This window comes from Ambystoma mexicanum, chromosome 1p (genome assembly GCF_040938575.1).
Source record: "Ambystoma mexicanum isolate Mex_15411 chromosome 1p, UKY_AmexF1_1, whole genome shotgun sequence".
In the NCBI taxonomy this organism is placed as follows: domain Eukaryota; kingdom Metazoa; phylum Chordata; class Amphibia; order Caudata; family Ambystomatidae; genus Ambystoma; species Ambystoma mexicanum.
In genome coordinates this window covers 664282823-664298069 of record NC_090921.1, presented here as the reverse complement: position 1 = coordinate 664298069, position 15247 = coordinate 664282823, and the positions used below count along the sequence as shown (strand labels likewise).

At 48.5% G+C, this 15247-nt stretch overlaps 1 protein-coding gene across 1 annotated transcript in view; it reads right to left on the bottom strand.

The window, feature by feature from the left end:
- ADAMTSL4 (ADAMTS like 4) overlaps positions 1-15247 on the bottom strand; it is a 549072-nt gene that overhangs the window by 97703 nt on the left and 436122 nt on the right. The window contains exons 8-11 of the mRNA XM_069649732.1: positions 6503-6707; positions 2631-2806; positions 2269-2383; positions 1138-1386 (exon numbers count right to left, since the gene is read on the bottom strand). Coding sequence (XP_069505833.1) covers positions 1138-1386; positions 2269-2383; positions 2631-2806; positions 6503-6707 — 745 coding nt within the window. The remainder of the gene's footprint in view (positions 1-1137; positions 1387-2268; positions 2384-2630; positions 2807-6502; positions 6708-15247) is intronic.

The following is a 15247-nucleotide window of genomic DNA, read 5'->3' as shown; positions in this document are numbered from 1 at the left end:
TCCACTCACTGCGACACAGCTCTGCCTCCGGAACTCTGGCCCATCACCCACCTATTAAGGAGGTTTGTGCCTTTTGAAAGAAGTACAGCTACAGCAATTGCCCCAGTGACTATTCGGATTGGTGGGTCACTGTTCTCACTGCTGACTTTTTTACCATAGGTCTTTTCCTAAAAGGTCTACCTATTCCGCAGGTGTTTGGCTCTGTGTTTCCTTTGGTTTCAGGCGTGGTGCATACTTCAGACACTGAGACTGGCCTATGCCCCAACCCCCACAGACCGTTTTCAGAAACGTTTTTTGCACTGTCCGGTCGGGTTGATGACACAACCCCAGGAGTACAGAATAGGAGTTACCCTCAAACAAACTGATCTAGAAAAAGGCCCTCAAAAAACCTTGGTGCTCCTCCCCCTGAGATTTATAGTCTTTTGTCAGCTTTTTTCTTTATCTCTGCTGTTCCTAGAGTAACTGGTGGACCCGCTGCCCGGATAATGCACCAATCCCTCCACTGCCTTATGTAGCTGTAGATGTTTGTGGAGTGTCAAGCCAATTCTTTAGTGACTGACACATCCATCTTTGTAGTCTCCGAATGAGGCCAGTTTCTCGGGTGGCTGTTGCCTCTGCCTAACTAAAGGGTAAAGGCGGGGAGAACGTTCGGTTAGCGTGACATAGACAAAATTGATGAGCTAAACGCTGGTTGCCATCCCTATTCACTGCAGACATAGAGATTCGGGGCAGCTGGCTCTGGACTGTCCAATGGGGGGTCTTGTGAACTATTGGGCTCAGTCCAGACCCTCACATTCCCTTAACTTATTGTGCAGATAGCCAGGTAAGAGCATTGTGTTTCATCCCATAGAATATTCAGGTGGAATGTAGTTATTGTATCTCCTCCTTTTCTAGGTACATCTGCCAGGGAATGGACTTATGGCCCAGCTCCCCCAGCAGAGCGACAGCAACAACTCAGTGAAAGGGAGAGGAACAAGTCATCACAACACTCACTGTTGACAGTCTTTACAGTATCACAGCGCACAATCATTTTCTATACTGCTGACAACAAGTCACCCAAAATGGGCCTCTCTGTCCACAGAGTCTGGCAGATTCCACAGAGGTCGCGCAACATGCCAGATCCAGAAGAGCACTCACCTTTTCCACAGGTGACGGAGCACTCTGTAAAGCCCACTCTTCTCCAGAAGAACTCGGATGGCTCGCCGCGTCTATGGATGGGGGGCGAGGGAATTGGGGGCACACGAACATTCCTCTGAAGGGTTCCGAGTGGCCTCCCGGTCTGGCTGCCTTGGACCACTACAGCCACATTCCTGCCCCCTGGGGTTGGCTGTGTGGGGATAGTTGGGGGAGTCCGCTGATTGCTCCAGGACGCCCGACTCAAGGCACCTAAAATAATAGATTTAAGACAGAGGTTACACCAGTTTAAGGTTGCTTGGTAAGAACTTACAAAAGCCAAGCAGGAACAGGTCGCTGCCAATGAATGGAAGCAACAAACAAGATCAAGAGCATAGTCCAAAAAGAGGAGAAGTCCCCTTTTATTGGCTGCCATTCAGTCACATCCACACATCCCCAAACATAACTCCAGCTCCAGTTGGAGCATGCCTTCATCCTTATCCATAACCCACCCGCACAGGCGAATAAGATCCCTCCACATTTTCATCACTGCCACCCCATCCTTTCCACTCACGACGATGGGAGCCAGACTCCCACTGTCCTCTCACCTCCAAGGCATGACTCCCGTATATCCCACAGCCAAACTCACTCTGTCCCATCACCCACTACACAGCCATACTACTCCCACTTGCCACCCAGTGCTCAACTACTCAGGCCTGTTCCTCCTCTCCCCTAAGCTCACTGCTCACCAATGAGGCTGATTGCCTCAGACGCCTCTCCTTGCCTGCTGCCCCCACCTACCCCACCACATCAGTACCGGACTCAGTCAAACCATGTTTATTTCCATGTTGTCTCTTCTGCACAGTCTGATAGTTCCAATCCGCAGCCACCCCAGAGAGTGACACCCCCATTAACGTACCCCCTCCGCCCAGCAAGCCTGCCAATTTCCAGGAACTGTACTTTCCCAAGGCCCTGCGGTCCCAGGTGCTCAGTTCTTTCAGAGCTGGATAGCCCCCACTCCCCAAAAACTTGAATTTCACACAATCTACCACCCCAGTACAAGACAGAGTGTCCTGACTCGCCTCTCCCCAGAGCCCTCCAGCACCTGCCTCACTTGCTCATAGCAAAAGACTCAGCCACATCCTAGTATCTTACCGGATCCCCGCGGTGGGAGTGGAGCAGCTGGGATTGGTGGGTTTTCAGGGCGGGCATCCGGAGAGGACACAAAAAAGTGAAATGAGACTCCAGGATTATCCTGCTGGAATATCATCTACAGGATTAAAAATAAGAAGGACAGATTTTAATTGGAGTCAGATCAAAGAGGTGTGTTTGGTTTGTATGCATGCTCTTTAGCCTTGAAGACATTTTGGAGGGATCAGGATTTGTCATCCAGGTTGGTGAGGGTCATCATGTAGGGGGCATGAAGAGGGACGCTGGATGGAATCAACCACAGGACAAGTTCAATACAGACCTGGTGCCATGCTGGGAGGGGGCCAGGCTTGCACGTGTGCACTCACATAAACATCCAGGGCCTCAGTAGTCGGACCGTCTGCTGCAAATGATTCCCCGCCCAGGTTCTCCTCGCGACCTGGTCTTGAGTAGATGAACTCGGTGCCACCGGCTGTGTATGTGCCCGGGGGATCCACCGCCCAGTTGCCATTGATGACAGACTTCCCAGAACGGCTTCTTAAAGCTGAAACAGAAAAGGTATTGAGAGGTAATCAGGGGCTTCGTGATAACCTGAACAAGGGTCCCTGTTGACAGGACTCAGTGGAGTTTGACAAAGTCAAACATCTGCCCCTGTTGTGACTAACCAACACTATGGGCCTGATTACAAGTTTGCTGGTACAGTAACAACGGTACCTGTAAGCTTGACAGTACCGTTGTTACCGTACTGGAAAACTAAGAGTTCTGCTCGCGAGTGCCGTTATTCCTGTCAGGTCTGACCTGGTGCAGCCCTACGGGGCTCAAATGGGAATGGGGAGGAATATTTTCCGGCGCCCGTGAATGGGCGATTACCGGGTCCACCGGGGTTGTAATACCCGGTAATTGGCCATTCCTGGGCGCTGGAAAAATGTGCACGTTTTACCGGCAAAGCTACCGCCAAACTTGTAATGAGGCCCTATGTATGTATGCAATTATTTTTGAGTTTTAGAACTTGCTTGGTTGATGTTTGCAAGAGCCTGAGAGAAACAATACATGACATCAGGTACAATGTACAAGTGCGACACACATACAATGAACAGGAAGCACAGGTTACGGTTGCACGCCCACGTGGTCTGCTTAGCCGCAGTCTACAGAGGGGTTTTGAGCTGACATTTGGGTGACACAGTGTTGGTGATGCTTTTGCTAAGGTACCTTGTGGTACAGAACTTCTGGTATTCGCAGTTTATTCATATTACAACAAACATAAAACAAGTGGGCGTAGGTACAAGTCAGGTCACCTTTTGCAAGGCTAAGGTTGGCATATTCAAGGTGATTAGCTAAAGGTTAAATGCAGCTGTGAGGTGGATGTGGCAGAGGTAAGGTATCAGTGAGGTAGAGCCAAGTATTGTAGTCATGGGGAAGGGGGTTGGGTAGGGTTATTTTTGTAATGTATGTGGATGTATGTGGCATAGCAGAGTTAGATCAACTGTTAATGGAATCTTATTTCCACATTCCATGTTGGCTGAACTTTAACAATGGCATGTGTTGTCCTAGCTCGAACAACGGCCTGTGTGTGACTAACCAGGAAAAAAGAGCCAGCGCGGGACCTACCGGAACAAAGACCGAAGGTGGGACCTACCAGAAAATAGAGTCAGGACGTGATTTACGGGAACAAAGAGCCAGGGCAGGATTAACCCGGAACAAAGACCCAGTGCGGGACCTACCAGAACAAAGAGTGAGGACATGTCTTACGTAAACAAAGAGTCGGGGCAGGACTATCCCGGAACAAAGAACCAGGGTACGACCAACCGGAACAAAGACAGAGGGCGGGACCTACCAGAACAAAGAGTGAGGATGTGACTTACAGGAACAAAGAGCCAGGGCAGGATTTACCTGGAACAAAGAGCCAGCGCGGGACCTACCAGAACAAAGACAGAGGGCGGGACCTACCAGAACAAAGAGTGAGGACGTGATTTATGGGAACAAAGAGTCAGGGCAGGACTTACAAGAACAAAGACCCAGGGCGGAACCTACCGGAACAAAGACCCAGGGCGGGACCTACCAGAACAAAGAGGGAGGACGTGACTTGCAGGAACAAAGAGCCAGGGCAGGACTTACCAGAACAAAAACCCAGGGCGGGACCGACCTGAACAAAGACCCAGGGCGGGACCTACCAGAACAAAGAGTGAGGACATGACTTACGGGAACAAAGAGCCAGGGCAGGACCTACCACAACAAAGAGCCAGGGTGAGATTAACCGGAACAAGCTCTTGCATTATCTTAATACGAGCAAGACCTTGCAAGGAACTAAAGAATACAAAGGCCCTGTGCTAGACAAATGAATTAAGTGCCTGCACGGGTTCAACATGGACAGTGACCTCTGTGCAAGTAACTGGAGCAAGGCCCATGCCTCAGCAAAGGCCTTTCCAAGATTAAAATGAACATTTTCCAGCATCTTGCAAAATCGAGCAAGTGTTTGCATGGGCCCAACAGTTTATGCTGATTCTGAACAATGGCCTGTGTCAGGTTACCCGTAATACAGACAAGTGTGGGCATCAGTGGATACAAACCAGACGTGGGCCTCACCTGAACAGGATCCTACGTGGGCGTAATCTATGCAAAGGCCTTCGGTTTAGCTCAAAGAGAAAACTGCACAGAGTCCTGGAGTATATCATAACACCCTGACACCAGGTGTAAGATCAGGGATAGTTAGTGACAATCCCAAAAGATCATTACACCAAGAGTGATAAGGACCTCCCGCTGTGTTCCTGTAGCAACAGTTCTCACAGAGGTGGCAGGGTGTAGCGGGTCTCACCTGCCGCACACTGAGACAACTGACAGTTCTACTTGTGAACTAAAGGAGCAGCTTCTCCAGGAACCCTGGAAGTCAGAAATGAGGGCTGTGTTCTGCAGACAAAAGCAGCATCTCTTGCTCCCCTCCAGACCTCACCCTGAGATGTGTACCTGAGACAATCACTGATCTAAAGGGGTAATCCCCCTCAACTACACCACCTCTAACAGCAGGATAGAAAACCAACTCTTGTAACCTACATTATGAATCCCATCCAGCAGGTCTATCCTTACAATTGACAAAAGCTTTGCTTGGACGCTTAGATCCCCAGGAAAGAAGAGTGAGCCGCACTTCTTGAATAAGTCAATGCCCAAGTAAGCAGGACAGATCTTCCTATCCCAACAACGGAGGTGCCACCTATCTCAGAGAGCTCTTTCCTAGAGGCATAGGACCTTCTTCCTTGGGAGGACTTCTACCCCGTCGACTGGCAACGCCACTCCAGGAGCAGCAGCTCTTGAAGGACTCCCTCCATTTGAAAGAGGAGCTGCTCCTTGTTGCACAGGCAGTCATATACAGTTTCTTGGCTTCTGTTTAGGATATCTGGGTTGCTGGTGATATTTCCTTTCTTATGAGGAAGCAATATTTCCACGCGGTCAAGTTGGTTTATTAAGGTCTTGTTGAGGACTCACATTGGAACCCTGAAGGAAGACTCTGCAACCAACCCTCACTACCAAGGAGTGTCTCTGCTGGCAAGACACACGGCGACGGCCACATGCGAGGAGGCACCAGACGAGAAAGTGTGTCTTAAGAAGAGAGTGTAAGTGAACCTAGCAACAAACAGGCAGAAAGTGGAAACAATTCTGTGAGAGGAGAGGGAGAAATAACTCACGTGACCCTGCAAGCTGGAGCCTCCAAATGGGAAAAAGAACAACTGAGGGAGATCTACAGAAGTAGGGGACCTGGCTGTGTGACAGGAGAGACTGTCCCAGAAGGGAGAATATGGGGGCATGGAGAGAGGACTGGTGTGTTCTCCATCTTGTTCTTTGCCTGTTCTCTTTCCGCTTACAAAGGGATGTGAGGGCATAGAAGATAACGTGAAAAATGGAGAAAGCAGGAAGAAGAAAAACAAAATACCAGATTTTGAAAAGCATCTCGACCTTGCATAGTCTTGCCATACCATTCTTGGTGTCCGCTGATTATTCCTGGTCTGCCCTGTCCACATCTCCTCTTATCATCGTGGTTTCCCCCTGACTATAATTGGCCATTCCATGTCTTCTTTGGCCAATCCCACTCCCCCTTGACCTTTACAGGTTTCTTCTACCCAGCCTTGGTTCCCCTGGCCATTCTCGTCCCGACTGGTCAAACAATGTTTCCAGGCACCATGTGCCATGGACAACGCAAAGCCTTTATTCTCCACAGATAAGGTACACTGGCCCCTTGTTTGCAACTTACCAAGGTAGTTTGGGCTCCTCGTCATTTCCGTCACATTGATTTTGGTGGCTCCTTTCGGAATCTCCAGGATCTTATGGTACCCGATGGGCACATTGGAATCATTGAATACTCCCACCACGAGTTTACATGCTTGACCATCACCACCACATTTCCCGCAGGCATCAAGTGTCTTGTTGGATCCCAGAATCCCATCACAGCCGGGCCTCTGAGGAAGGAAGAGGGAAAGTAAGAGTGATGGGGCCAGATCAAAGGTATTTTGCAGACATTAAGAAATTTGGGCAGATAATTCGCAATAGTAACTGTGAAACTCTTAGACCTGGGCACCCCATGTTACTTCACTACGTATGTCTTTCTTGATGTAATTGTAAACAGTCTTCACTGTACATAGTTCAAGTTGCCAGTGCTTCTGTGATCTCATACCATCCTGCATAGAACACTTCCCTCAGTAACAATTAGAATGTAGAGACATTAGAATGTTATTGTAGGAACTGAACGAGTTGACCTGCTGGGCAAAGGGAGAGAGCTGCAGCCTTGCCGGAGTTCCTGACTAAAGCTTCATCAACCCATACAGTTGTGTGGACATTTACTGGGAATATAATGTTTCACCCATTAAGTACTTTACTGGCCCATGTGCCAGAGCACAAACAAATAGGCCCACTGCATCTGCAGCCCCATTCATGCCCACACCAGTTTTCTCCCATATGCTCACATGGAATCACTACCTCTGTTCCTTCAGTCACTATGTGTGAGGATGGTATACAGACAAACAGCAGGAGGCAAGACAGATGCAATTGGCTAATGGGGGAAGCTGAAGGACTAGTGAAATGCACAGGAAAGGCCACATCTGTGGCGCTTTGGTCCTAAATTCATGAACATGGATTTCTTAAGTGGGTGGCACTCAGTGACTACAAAGCTGGAATGCAAAGTACAATCTAACATACAGATGTTTCAAGTGGCTCATTGGCGTCCTTAGTTTGAACTGCCATTGGCGGGAATCACTCCGAAGAAGGTTGATGAATAAAAGCAGGTGGGGGCCTGGGTATGTGCAAAATACAGCCTTATATGTACGGTAAAGCCTCCCATGTTGAGATACTCTCATAACATTGAAAGTCTACATTGAAAGTTTCGTCTAGTTATCCCAAACACCTGCTAGAAGGCTTTCTCCTTCACAAAGTACAAAGGCTCCATAGGAATTATTTCCCAGAATACACACTGGGTATAAGAGCTTCAGTAGCATGGAAGGGCAGAAAGGGACTCTCACGAAGAAGATTATAAATGTGGAAATGATGGATGCGGGCAGTGTTAAAAATATGAGATAAAAATGACAGAGGAATCAAATATGTTTCAGAGATTGTGGGCTGAGTGACAAAAGGAGAGGGCATTAGGGGGAAGTAGAAGATGAGGCAGGGCTGGGGGGAGCAGGAGAGGAGGGAGGGAAGAATAGAATTTCACTTTTAGTAGGGTTCAAGTGGAGGAAGTGAGACGACAGCCAAGATTCGATGGCAAGAAGGCATGAGGACACAGTGGAGTGAGTCAGAAAAGAATGAGAAAAAGAAGAAAATCTGTGATTCGTCTGCATAGAGATTGAATGATTTTATTACAGTACACAGAGGAATTGTATAAAGAGAGAAAAGTAAAGGATCAAGGACAGAATCTTGGGGGACACCATAGAGTAGAGAGTGGGGGGAGGAGAATTGGTCCACCTAGAGGACAGTAGGATGGTCAGAGAGGTAAGAAGTGAACCAGTTAAGAACAAGGTTGGAGAAGGCAAGAGAGGAGAGAAGAGAAGGAAAGGATGGTCAACAGTATCAACGGCGGCTAAGAGATCAAAATCTGTTTTGGTCAGGTGAGCAGGATGGAAACCTGATTGCACTGGGTGGGAGGAAGTGCAGGTGTAGAAAAGAGGAAACTCAAAAATAGACAATTCTTTCAAGAAGTTTAGATAAGGATCTAAAAAGAGAGCTGGGGCAAAGGGTTGAAGTAATGGAGGGATAAAGAGATTTTATTGTAGGATAGGAATAACAATAGCATGTTTAGAGGAGGATTAAAACATGGAGAAGTAGAGAGAAAGAGATTGAAGGTGCTAGGATGAGCAATAGAGAAAAAGTGAGCAGTGTCAGTAAGGAGGAAGAATGGGAAGGGGATGAATGGGAAACAGGGAAGGGGGAAGAGTAGGTGATAGATAGGAGGGGAATGCTGAGCACAGACATGAGACTTGAGTAGGAAAGTAATCAGGGAACAACGAGGATGAAGCGAGAGAGACTGAGTGGAAAAGTTGTGTTTTTTGGAGGTAAGGAAAAGAGAGTGTTATGTGGGGGGTATAGAATATAATATTAATATGGGGGACTGCAGGGGGTCTCCCCCCGCATATATATGTGGTGTAAAGGTTTTTTTTTAAAAAGTCAGCATTTTCGGCCACCGCAATAATCACATAGATCCAAATTGAATGATGGTAGATCAACTGCGGAAAATGTATGGAGCGAATCTGCACACATTTTCATATGCGCACGACATATGTGTACTCTGGGTGGACACAGCGTACAGGCGCAGTCCTCCCTGTCACATTTAGTTGGAATGCGGCACCCAAGAGTACATCAAGACATCTCAAAAGGGGGGGGCAAAACCTTCCTCCTGCCATGGCCAGCATAATTAAATAACAAAGGCTCTATGGATCCGCCCTATTCTTTGTTGTCCCTGCAAGAATGGTGGCAGTAATTAAACATAATTATCATACTAATAGAGTATGCTTCAAACAGGTCATCGTGGGGCTTAGCTTCAGAGGTTAACAAAAGACAGGAACACCCCAACACCTTGGATATGCACTTTGTCAACCTGAAGCCAGCTCCAGCCACTCAGTATCAAGGGCAGTTAAGTGACATGTCTGGTATATGTGCTTACAGTAGGCAACCCTTGCAGGGGGACCCCATTCAGAGGTTAGGAGTATGTGATTTGATGGGAGACAGGAAGTCTTTTCTTACCACAACATCAAGGGAGACCTGCGCTTTGATCAGGAACCATAGAGAGCTCAATTGACCAGAGAGACCCTTTCATCCACAACAGACAGGAAGATGGGTGGGACTTAGTAGCAGAGGCGGATTTAACGGTCACCAGCCAGACAAATGAGGAGCAGGCCCCTGTGCTATGCCCCGGCCCTTCCACACAGCACAAGGCCCTTTCTGCTGTGATGGGCCTGCTTTGCAGTGGCGAGTTCTCTGCTCGCTTTCCCCCTGACTGCTGCCAGGCAGCACACGTGCCATTGCCTTGTGGCTCAGTGTGGATGTTGTCACTGTTTGTCAGCCTCGAGGGAACGTGGCAGGCTTTTACGTGACAGATTTCACAGTATAAACAAAGCCAAACAAGGTTGGTGCGCAATGAAGAGGGTTTTGGTCACTGATGAAAAAATAAAAAAACAGTTCGTGTGGCATGTTTCGCATGTTAGTCGTCACAGCGTTAGGGCTTTGTTATATACAAATCTGAGTATCTCCTTCAAAATACATGCGGCAATGGTTTTGAAATGTTACGACAATCCACATCAGTATGTTGTTTTGTGTTGCATTTTTTTTTTTGTTGTAACTTTTCCTTCATTTAGGAGGTTTACGGAGCACAGCCCTATCCTATAAGGCGCCATAAGGAAAAATCCCATTGGAAACGTTTTGTAAATCTGGCACATAGGGGTGTGCTATAGTTGGGGAGTGTCACCGCATTCTATCATCTTTTGGAGAAAAAAAACAAATTAATAAACTAATAGATACAGCATCTGGTCCTGCAGCGATCAAAAGCAGCTCATCACACTATTATCACAAACATCAATTATCTTCTTGTTTGTTTTTTAACACTGTCCACATTGAAAAGGGCTCTGTAATTACATACTAGTACACCCTTATACAGATCCAAGGTTTTCACTCACCAACCTGTGCAGCAAAAGCTTAGCAGCATCATTCTGCCGTTTTGCAATGCATGGCTGCAGCAACGCCCGCACAGACAGAATGACACCACTTTTCTGCTAAAGGACGCGTATGTTCTTTAGGTTTACAATATTTAGCATTGATAGCAAAGCCTGCTGAGGAGGCCCAGCTGTTTCAAGTTAGTCAGACGCCTAGGTAACTGTAATAAAGACAACTTAATAAAAAATATCTTTTGTCCCTAAAGTTTGCCATTGTGCACTTGTGACCACAATTAACTCTGCCCACCAAAAAGCTTTGCCTCCATGATCCGGCCACCTAGGGCTCTGTGTCAGATGGTGCCCACGGGGCCCTTTGCCCTAAATCGGCCACTGCTTAGTAGTACATGTTTTCACCCCTTTACTTTTCCTGTTGCAAAGCACTATGGTTGTGACCTCGCACATAACAGAAGATTGTTGGTGTGGACCCAGGATTGGTTCATTAAGGTAGGCTAGCATACACCAATCACTGGGGTCCAGTTAGCTTTAAAAGAGGGCTCATCCCCACTTTTGGCAGATCATCTGAAGACTTTGCAAGGAGTAGCAAGAAAAACTCATTGGGACCCTGGCTGAAGGCACAGTCTACCTTACATCTTCCACCAGTGAAGGAAGGCCAGGAACTCCAAGAGGGAAGCAAGATCCCTCCCCTAATAATCTCCCTAGGAACAGAGGGAGATACTGAATCCAGAGGACCCTCCAGCAGCTCCAGAACAGGTAGCCAGCCTGCACACAGCGTGCCATGCTAGGCTCTGCAAGCAAGCTTCATAGATGGGAAGTGCTAGACTCTGCAAGCAAGCTTCCTAGATGTGAAGTGCCAGAGAGTCTCCGAACCAAACCCAGGACAAGGCTGGTACCTGCAACACTCTCCTCAGCTTTGGGGCATCTGCCTTAAAGGATGACACAAGCCCAGTGAAGAAGTTAGGAGGAATGCATCGATAAGCATCAACAAGCCCCTTAATTACATTTTTGAGCCAGTCGAGCACCTCGAGCTGCAACCAACTGCACCACTGACTGTTGTTATGCCGCAGTCACTCATGTAATCTGAGATGCCTCATCCAGTGCTTCAGAACCACCGATCAGCACTGAGACAATGATTCCTGACTCTGAGCCGCTGTGTAGCCCAGCCTGCAGCCGTCCATCCAGCCTTGCTTGCCGATCTGCTTCCCATCTGATACCTGCAGCTGTCTCCCGACATGAACTCTGTTTGTCGCAGAAGCTAAAAAAGCGCCCTGAAACCGATTAGATACTGTTGGGCACCAACAACTTCTACAAGCACAAGGTACATCGTGGTTCTGTCCCCCTGGTCCTTTTCTCAAGGCTCCTATGACATTTTATGACCCATTGCTCCCTTTGTGCTGAAGCCAAGTATCCTTAAACTATTGTGATTAATTACTTTAACGATTACCCTCCAGTCAGTATCCAAAGTGCATCCTTTTTCTTTACTGAAATTGTCTGTCCTCTGCATTCCTTTACAGGGTGGGTTGTATTTTTTTGTGTGCCAGAACTGTATGTTGAATAATAATAAAGTAGATATTTGTATACAATCTTGACTGGACAGTCTCTTTTATCATTGGGTAATAATTGTATTGTCACTGTGTTGCAACTAACTAAAGATACATGACCTTGCAGATATAAGCCTGCTGTTCCATCCGTGTTACCAACATTTTTTTTGTTTAGGTATTTTTATTGATTTTCGGTATAAAACAGTATAACAATTAACAATCCGGAAATTCATTTTGTACAACTCGATAGAACATTTGTATCTCAACAATTCTTCAACATTTCATATGCTCAACATAGATGTTAGCGGTGAATAATAAAGTGTACAATGCATTATTTCTTTAGTTCTTTCATTTGGGGTGATAAGAAGGAGCTGGGCAGGGGGAGCGAAAGAGAAGAAGAAGGAAGAAGAAAAAAAAAAAACAAGAAGGCATTAATACGCTAAATTGAGTTCATTGGGTCAATCATCTCTCTTTTAACCAGAGTAAACCATAAATTCATTGAGGAGTAGAGGATGTCAAAAATTCATAAACATAGTTACCACTACTGTATCTCCTCCAACCCGAAGTGTGCAAATGCAAAGTTAAAGGGATGTTCTAGTAAAAAATTTTATTTAAAAAATAGATAGGCAACATAAAAAAAAATACTAGCATTCTCCATTTTAAAACTTCCTATGTAAAATTTTGAGCTATTCAAGCTCAAAATTCGCAAAAGCAAGCACATGGGCGCATCCATTTTGTGAAATGGAGGCCCTCCTGTGCTGGCTTTTGCTTTTGCGGCACTTATGTAGGAAAAGCCAGCCAGCTATAGTAAACAAAGGCTACCGCTGGGTGGCTTTCCCTTCATTAGTGCTGTAGGCGGAGGACGGGGACCGGAGACCAGAGCAGGAAAGCTGCAGCTGAATCTCGGTAAGTGCTATTTATTTTTTTTTAAAAAATAAGCACTAGCTGCAGTTTTTTTTCTAAGTTTTCCGGGCTGGAGGAGCCCGGAAAACTTAGAAATAAAACCGCAGCTTTAAAAACGTATTTATGTTTGCGGTCGCTTTTGAAGCGACCGCAAACATAAATACAACGTTATTGTGTTGGAAAATGCTGCGGTTTTTCTTTCCAAGTTTCTCAGGCTCCTCCGGCTCGGAGGAACCTGAGAAACTTGGAAAGAAAAACCGCAGCGTTTTCCAACACAACCGCGTGTGTTTCTGCCTGCTGTGGCTATCACTTTGGGTCTCCGGTGCTCCCAGGAGAGCACCGGAGACCCAAAGTGAAAGCCACAGCAGGCAGAAACACACGCGGTTATGTTTACATGCCGCATAGTGTTTCTACCTGCAGCTGATTTCCCATTTGGGGCTCTCGGGCTCCCCGTGGGGAGCCCGAGAGATCCAAATGGGAAATGCTAAATGCTGCGTTGTCTGCCTAAATCTGCTTTCCCATTTGGGGCTCTCAGGCTCCCCACGGGGAGCCCTCCGAGCCGGAGGAGCCTGAGAAACTTGGAAAGAAAAAGCGCAGCGTTTTCCAACACAATAACATTGTATTTATGTTTGCAGTCGCTTCAAAAACGTTTTTAAAGCTGCGGTTTTATTTCTAAGTTTTCCGGGCTCCTCCAGCCCGGAAAACGTAGAAAAAAAACCGCAGCTAGTGCTTATTTTTTAAAAAAAAATAAATAGCACTTACCGAGATTCAGCTGCAGCTTTCCTGCTCTGGTCTCCTTCTTCTTCTTCTTAATTATCGAACGCGCGGGCGGACCCACGCAGGCGCTTCCCCATCCTAAAGGATGATGTGCACCAACCCCACCAATCAACACACAGGCCACACTTCCACACAAACCACCATCTACCCAACCACAAACAACCACACCCCCCAATTCAACACCACCAGCCACCCTACCGCAAACTACACCCCACCAATCTACACCAACAGACAACACCCCAAACACACACCACCCAGCGAGCCCGGAGACCGGCGCGCAGACCCGCGAGACCCCAGCCCGTACGCCTACACATGCGCTTCAGGCGAGGCACCGCGCGCTGCCGCCCACCGACCGCGACCAACCCGAGCGACACCCACACTACCACACGAACCCCAACCACCAAACCACAAATAACCACAACCCCCAAACCAACACCACCAGCCACCCCACCGCAAACAACCACACCCCCCACCACCAAAACACCACCCAGCGAGCCCCGGAGACCGGCGCGCAGACCCGCGAGACCCCAGCCCGTACACCTACACATGCGCTTCAGGCGAGGCACCGCGCGCTGCTGCCCACCCACCGCGACCAACCCGAGCCACACCCACACTCCCACACGAACCTCCAGCCACCAAACCACAAACAACCACTACCCCCAATACAACACCAGCCACCCGCAATCCCACCGCAAACAACCACACCCCACCAATCCAACACCAGCCACCCGCAACCCCACTGCAAACAACCACACCCCACCAATCCACACCAACAGACACAACACCCCAAACTCACACCACCCAGCGAGCCCGGAGACCGGCGCGCAGACCCGCGAGACCCCAGCCCGTACGCCTACACATGCACTTCAGGTGAGGCACTGCGTGCTGCTGCCCACCCACCGCGACCAACCCGAGCGACACCCACACTCCCACACGAACCTCCAGCCACCAAACCACAAACAACCACTACCCCCAATTCAACACCAGCCACCCGCAACCCCACCGCAAACAACCACACCCCACCAATCCAACACCAGCCACCCGCAACCCCACCGCAAACAACCACACCCCACCAATCCACACCAACAGACACAACACCCCAAACTCACACCACCCAGCGTGCCCGGAGACAGGCGCGCAGACCCGCAAGACCCCAGCCCATACGCCTACACATGCGCTTCAGGCAAGGCACCGCGCGCTGCCGCCCACCCACCGCGACCAACCCGAGCGACACCCACACTACCACACGAACCTCCAGCCACCAAACCACAAACAACCACCACCCCCAATTCAACACCACAAGCCACCCTACCACAAACCACACACAACCAATCCACACCAACAGCTACCCTACCGCAAACAAACGCCCTCCACCAACTCACACCCCGACCCCAGCTCCGCCATCCACCCGCCACTTCCAAACGCATCCGCCATCCGCGCAACACCTCTCAACAGCCCAACCACCGTCCCGAAACATGCCGACCGCACTTCAACGTCTAGTCCCCATTCCCCCGGGGGCTCCGAGAAACGGACCCTAGCTGCTCTGGTCTCCGGTCCCCGTCCTCCACCTACAGCACTAATGAAGGGAAAGCCACCCAGCGGTAGCCTTTGTTTACTACAGCT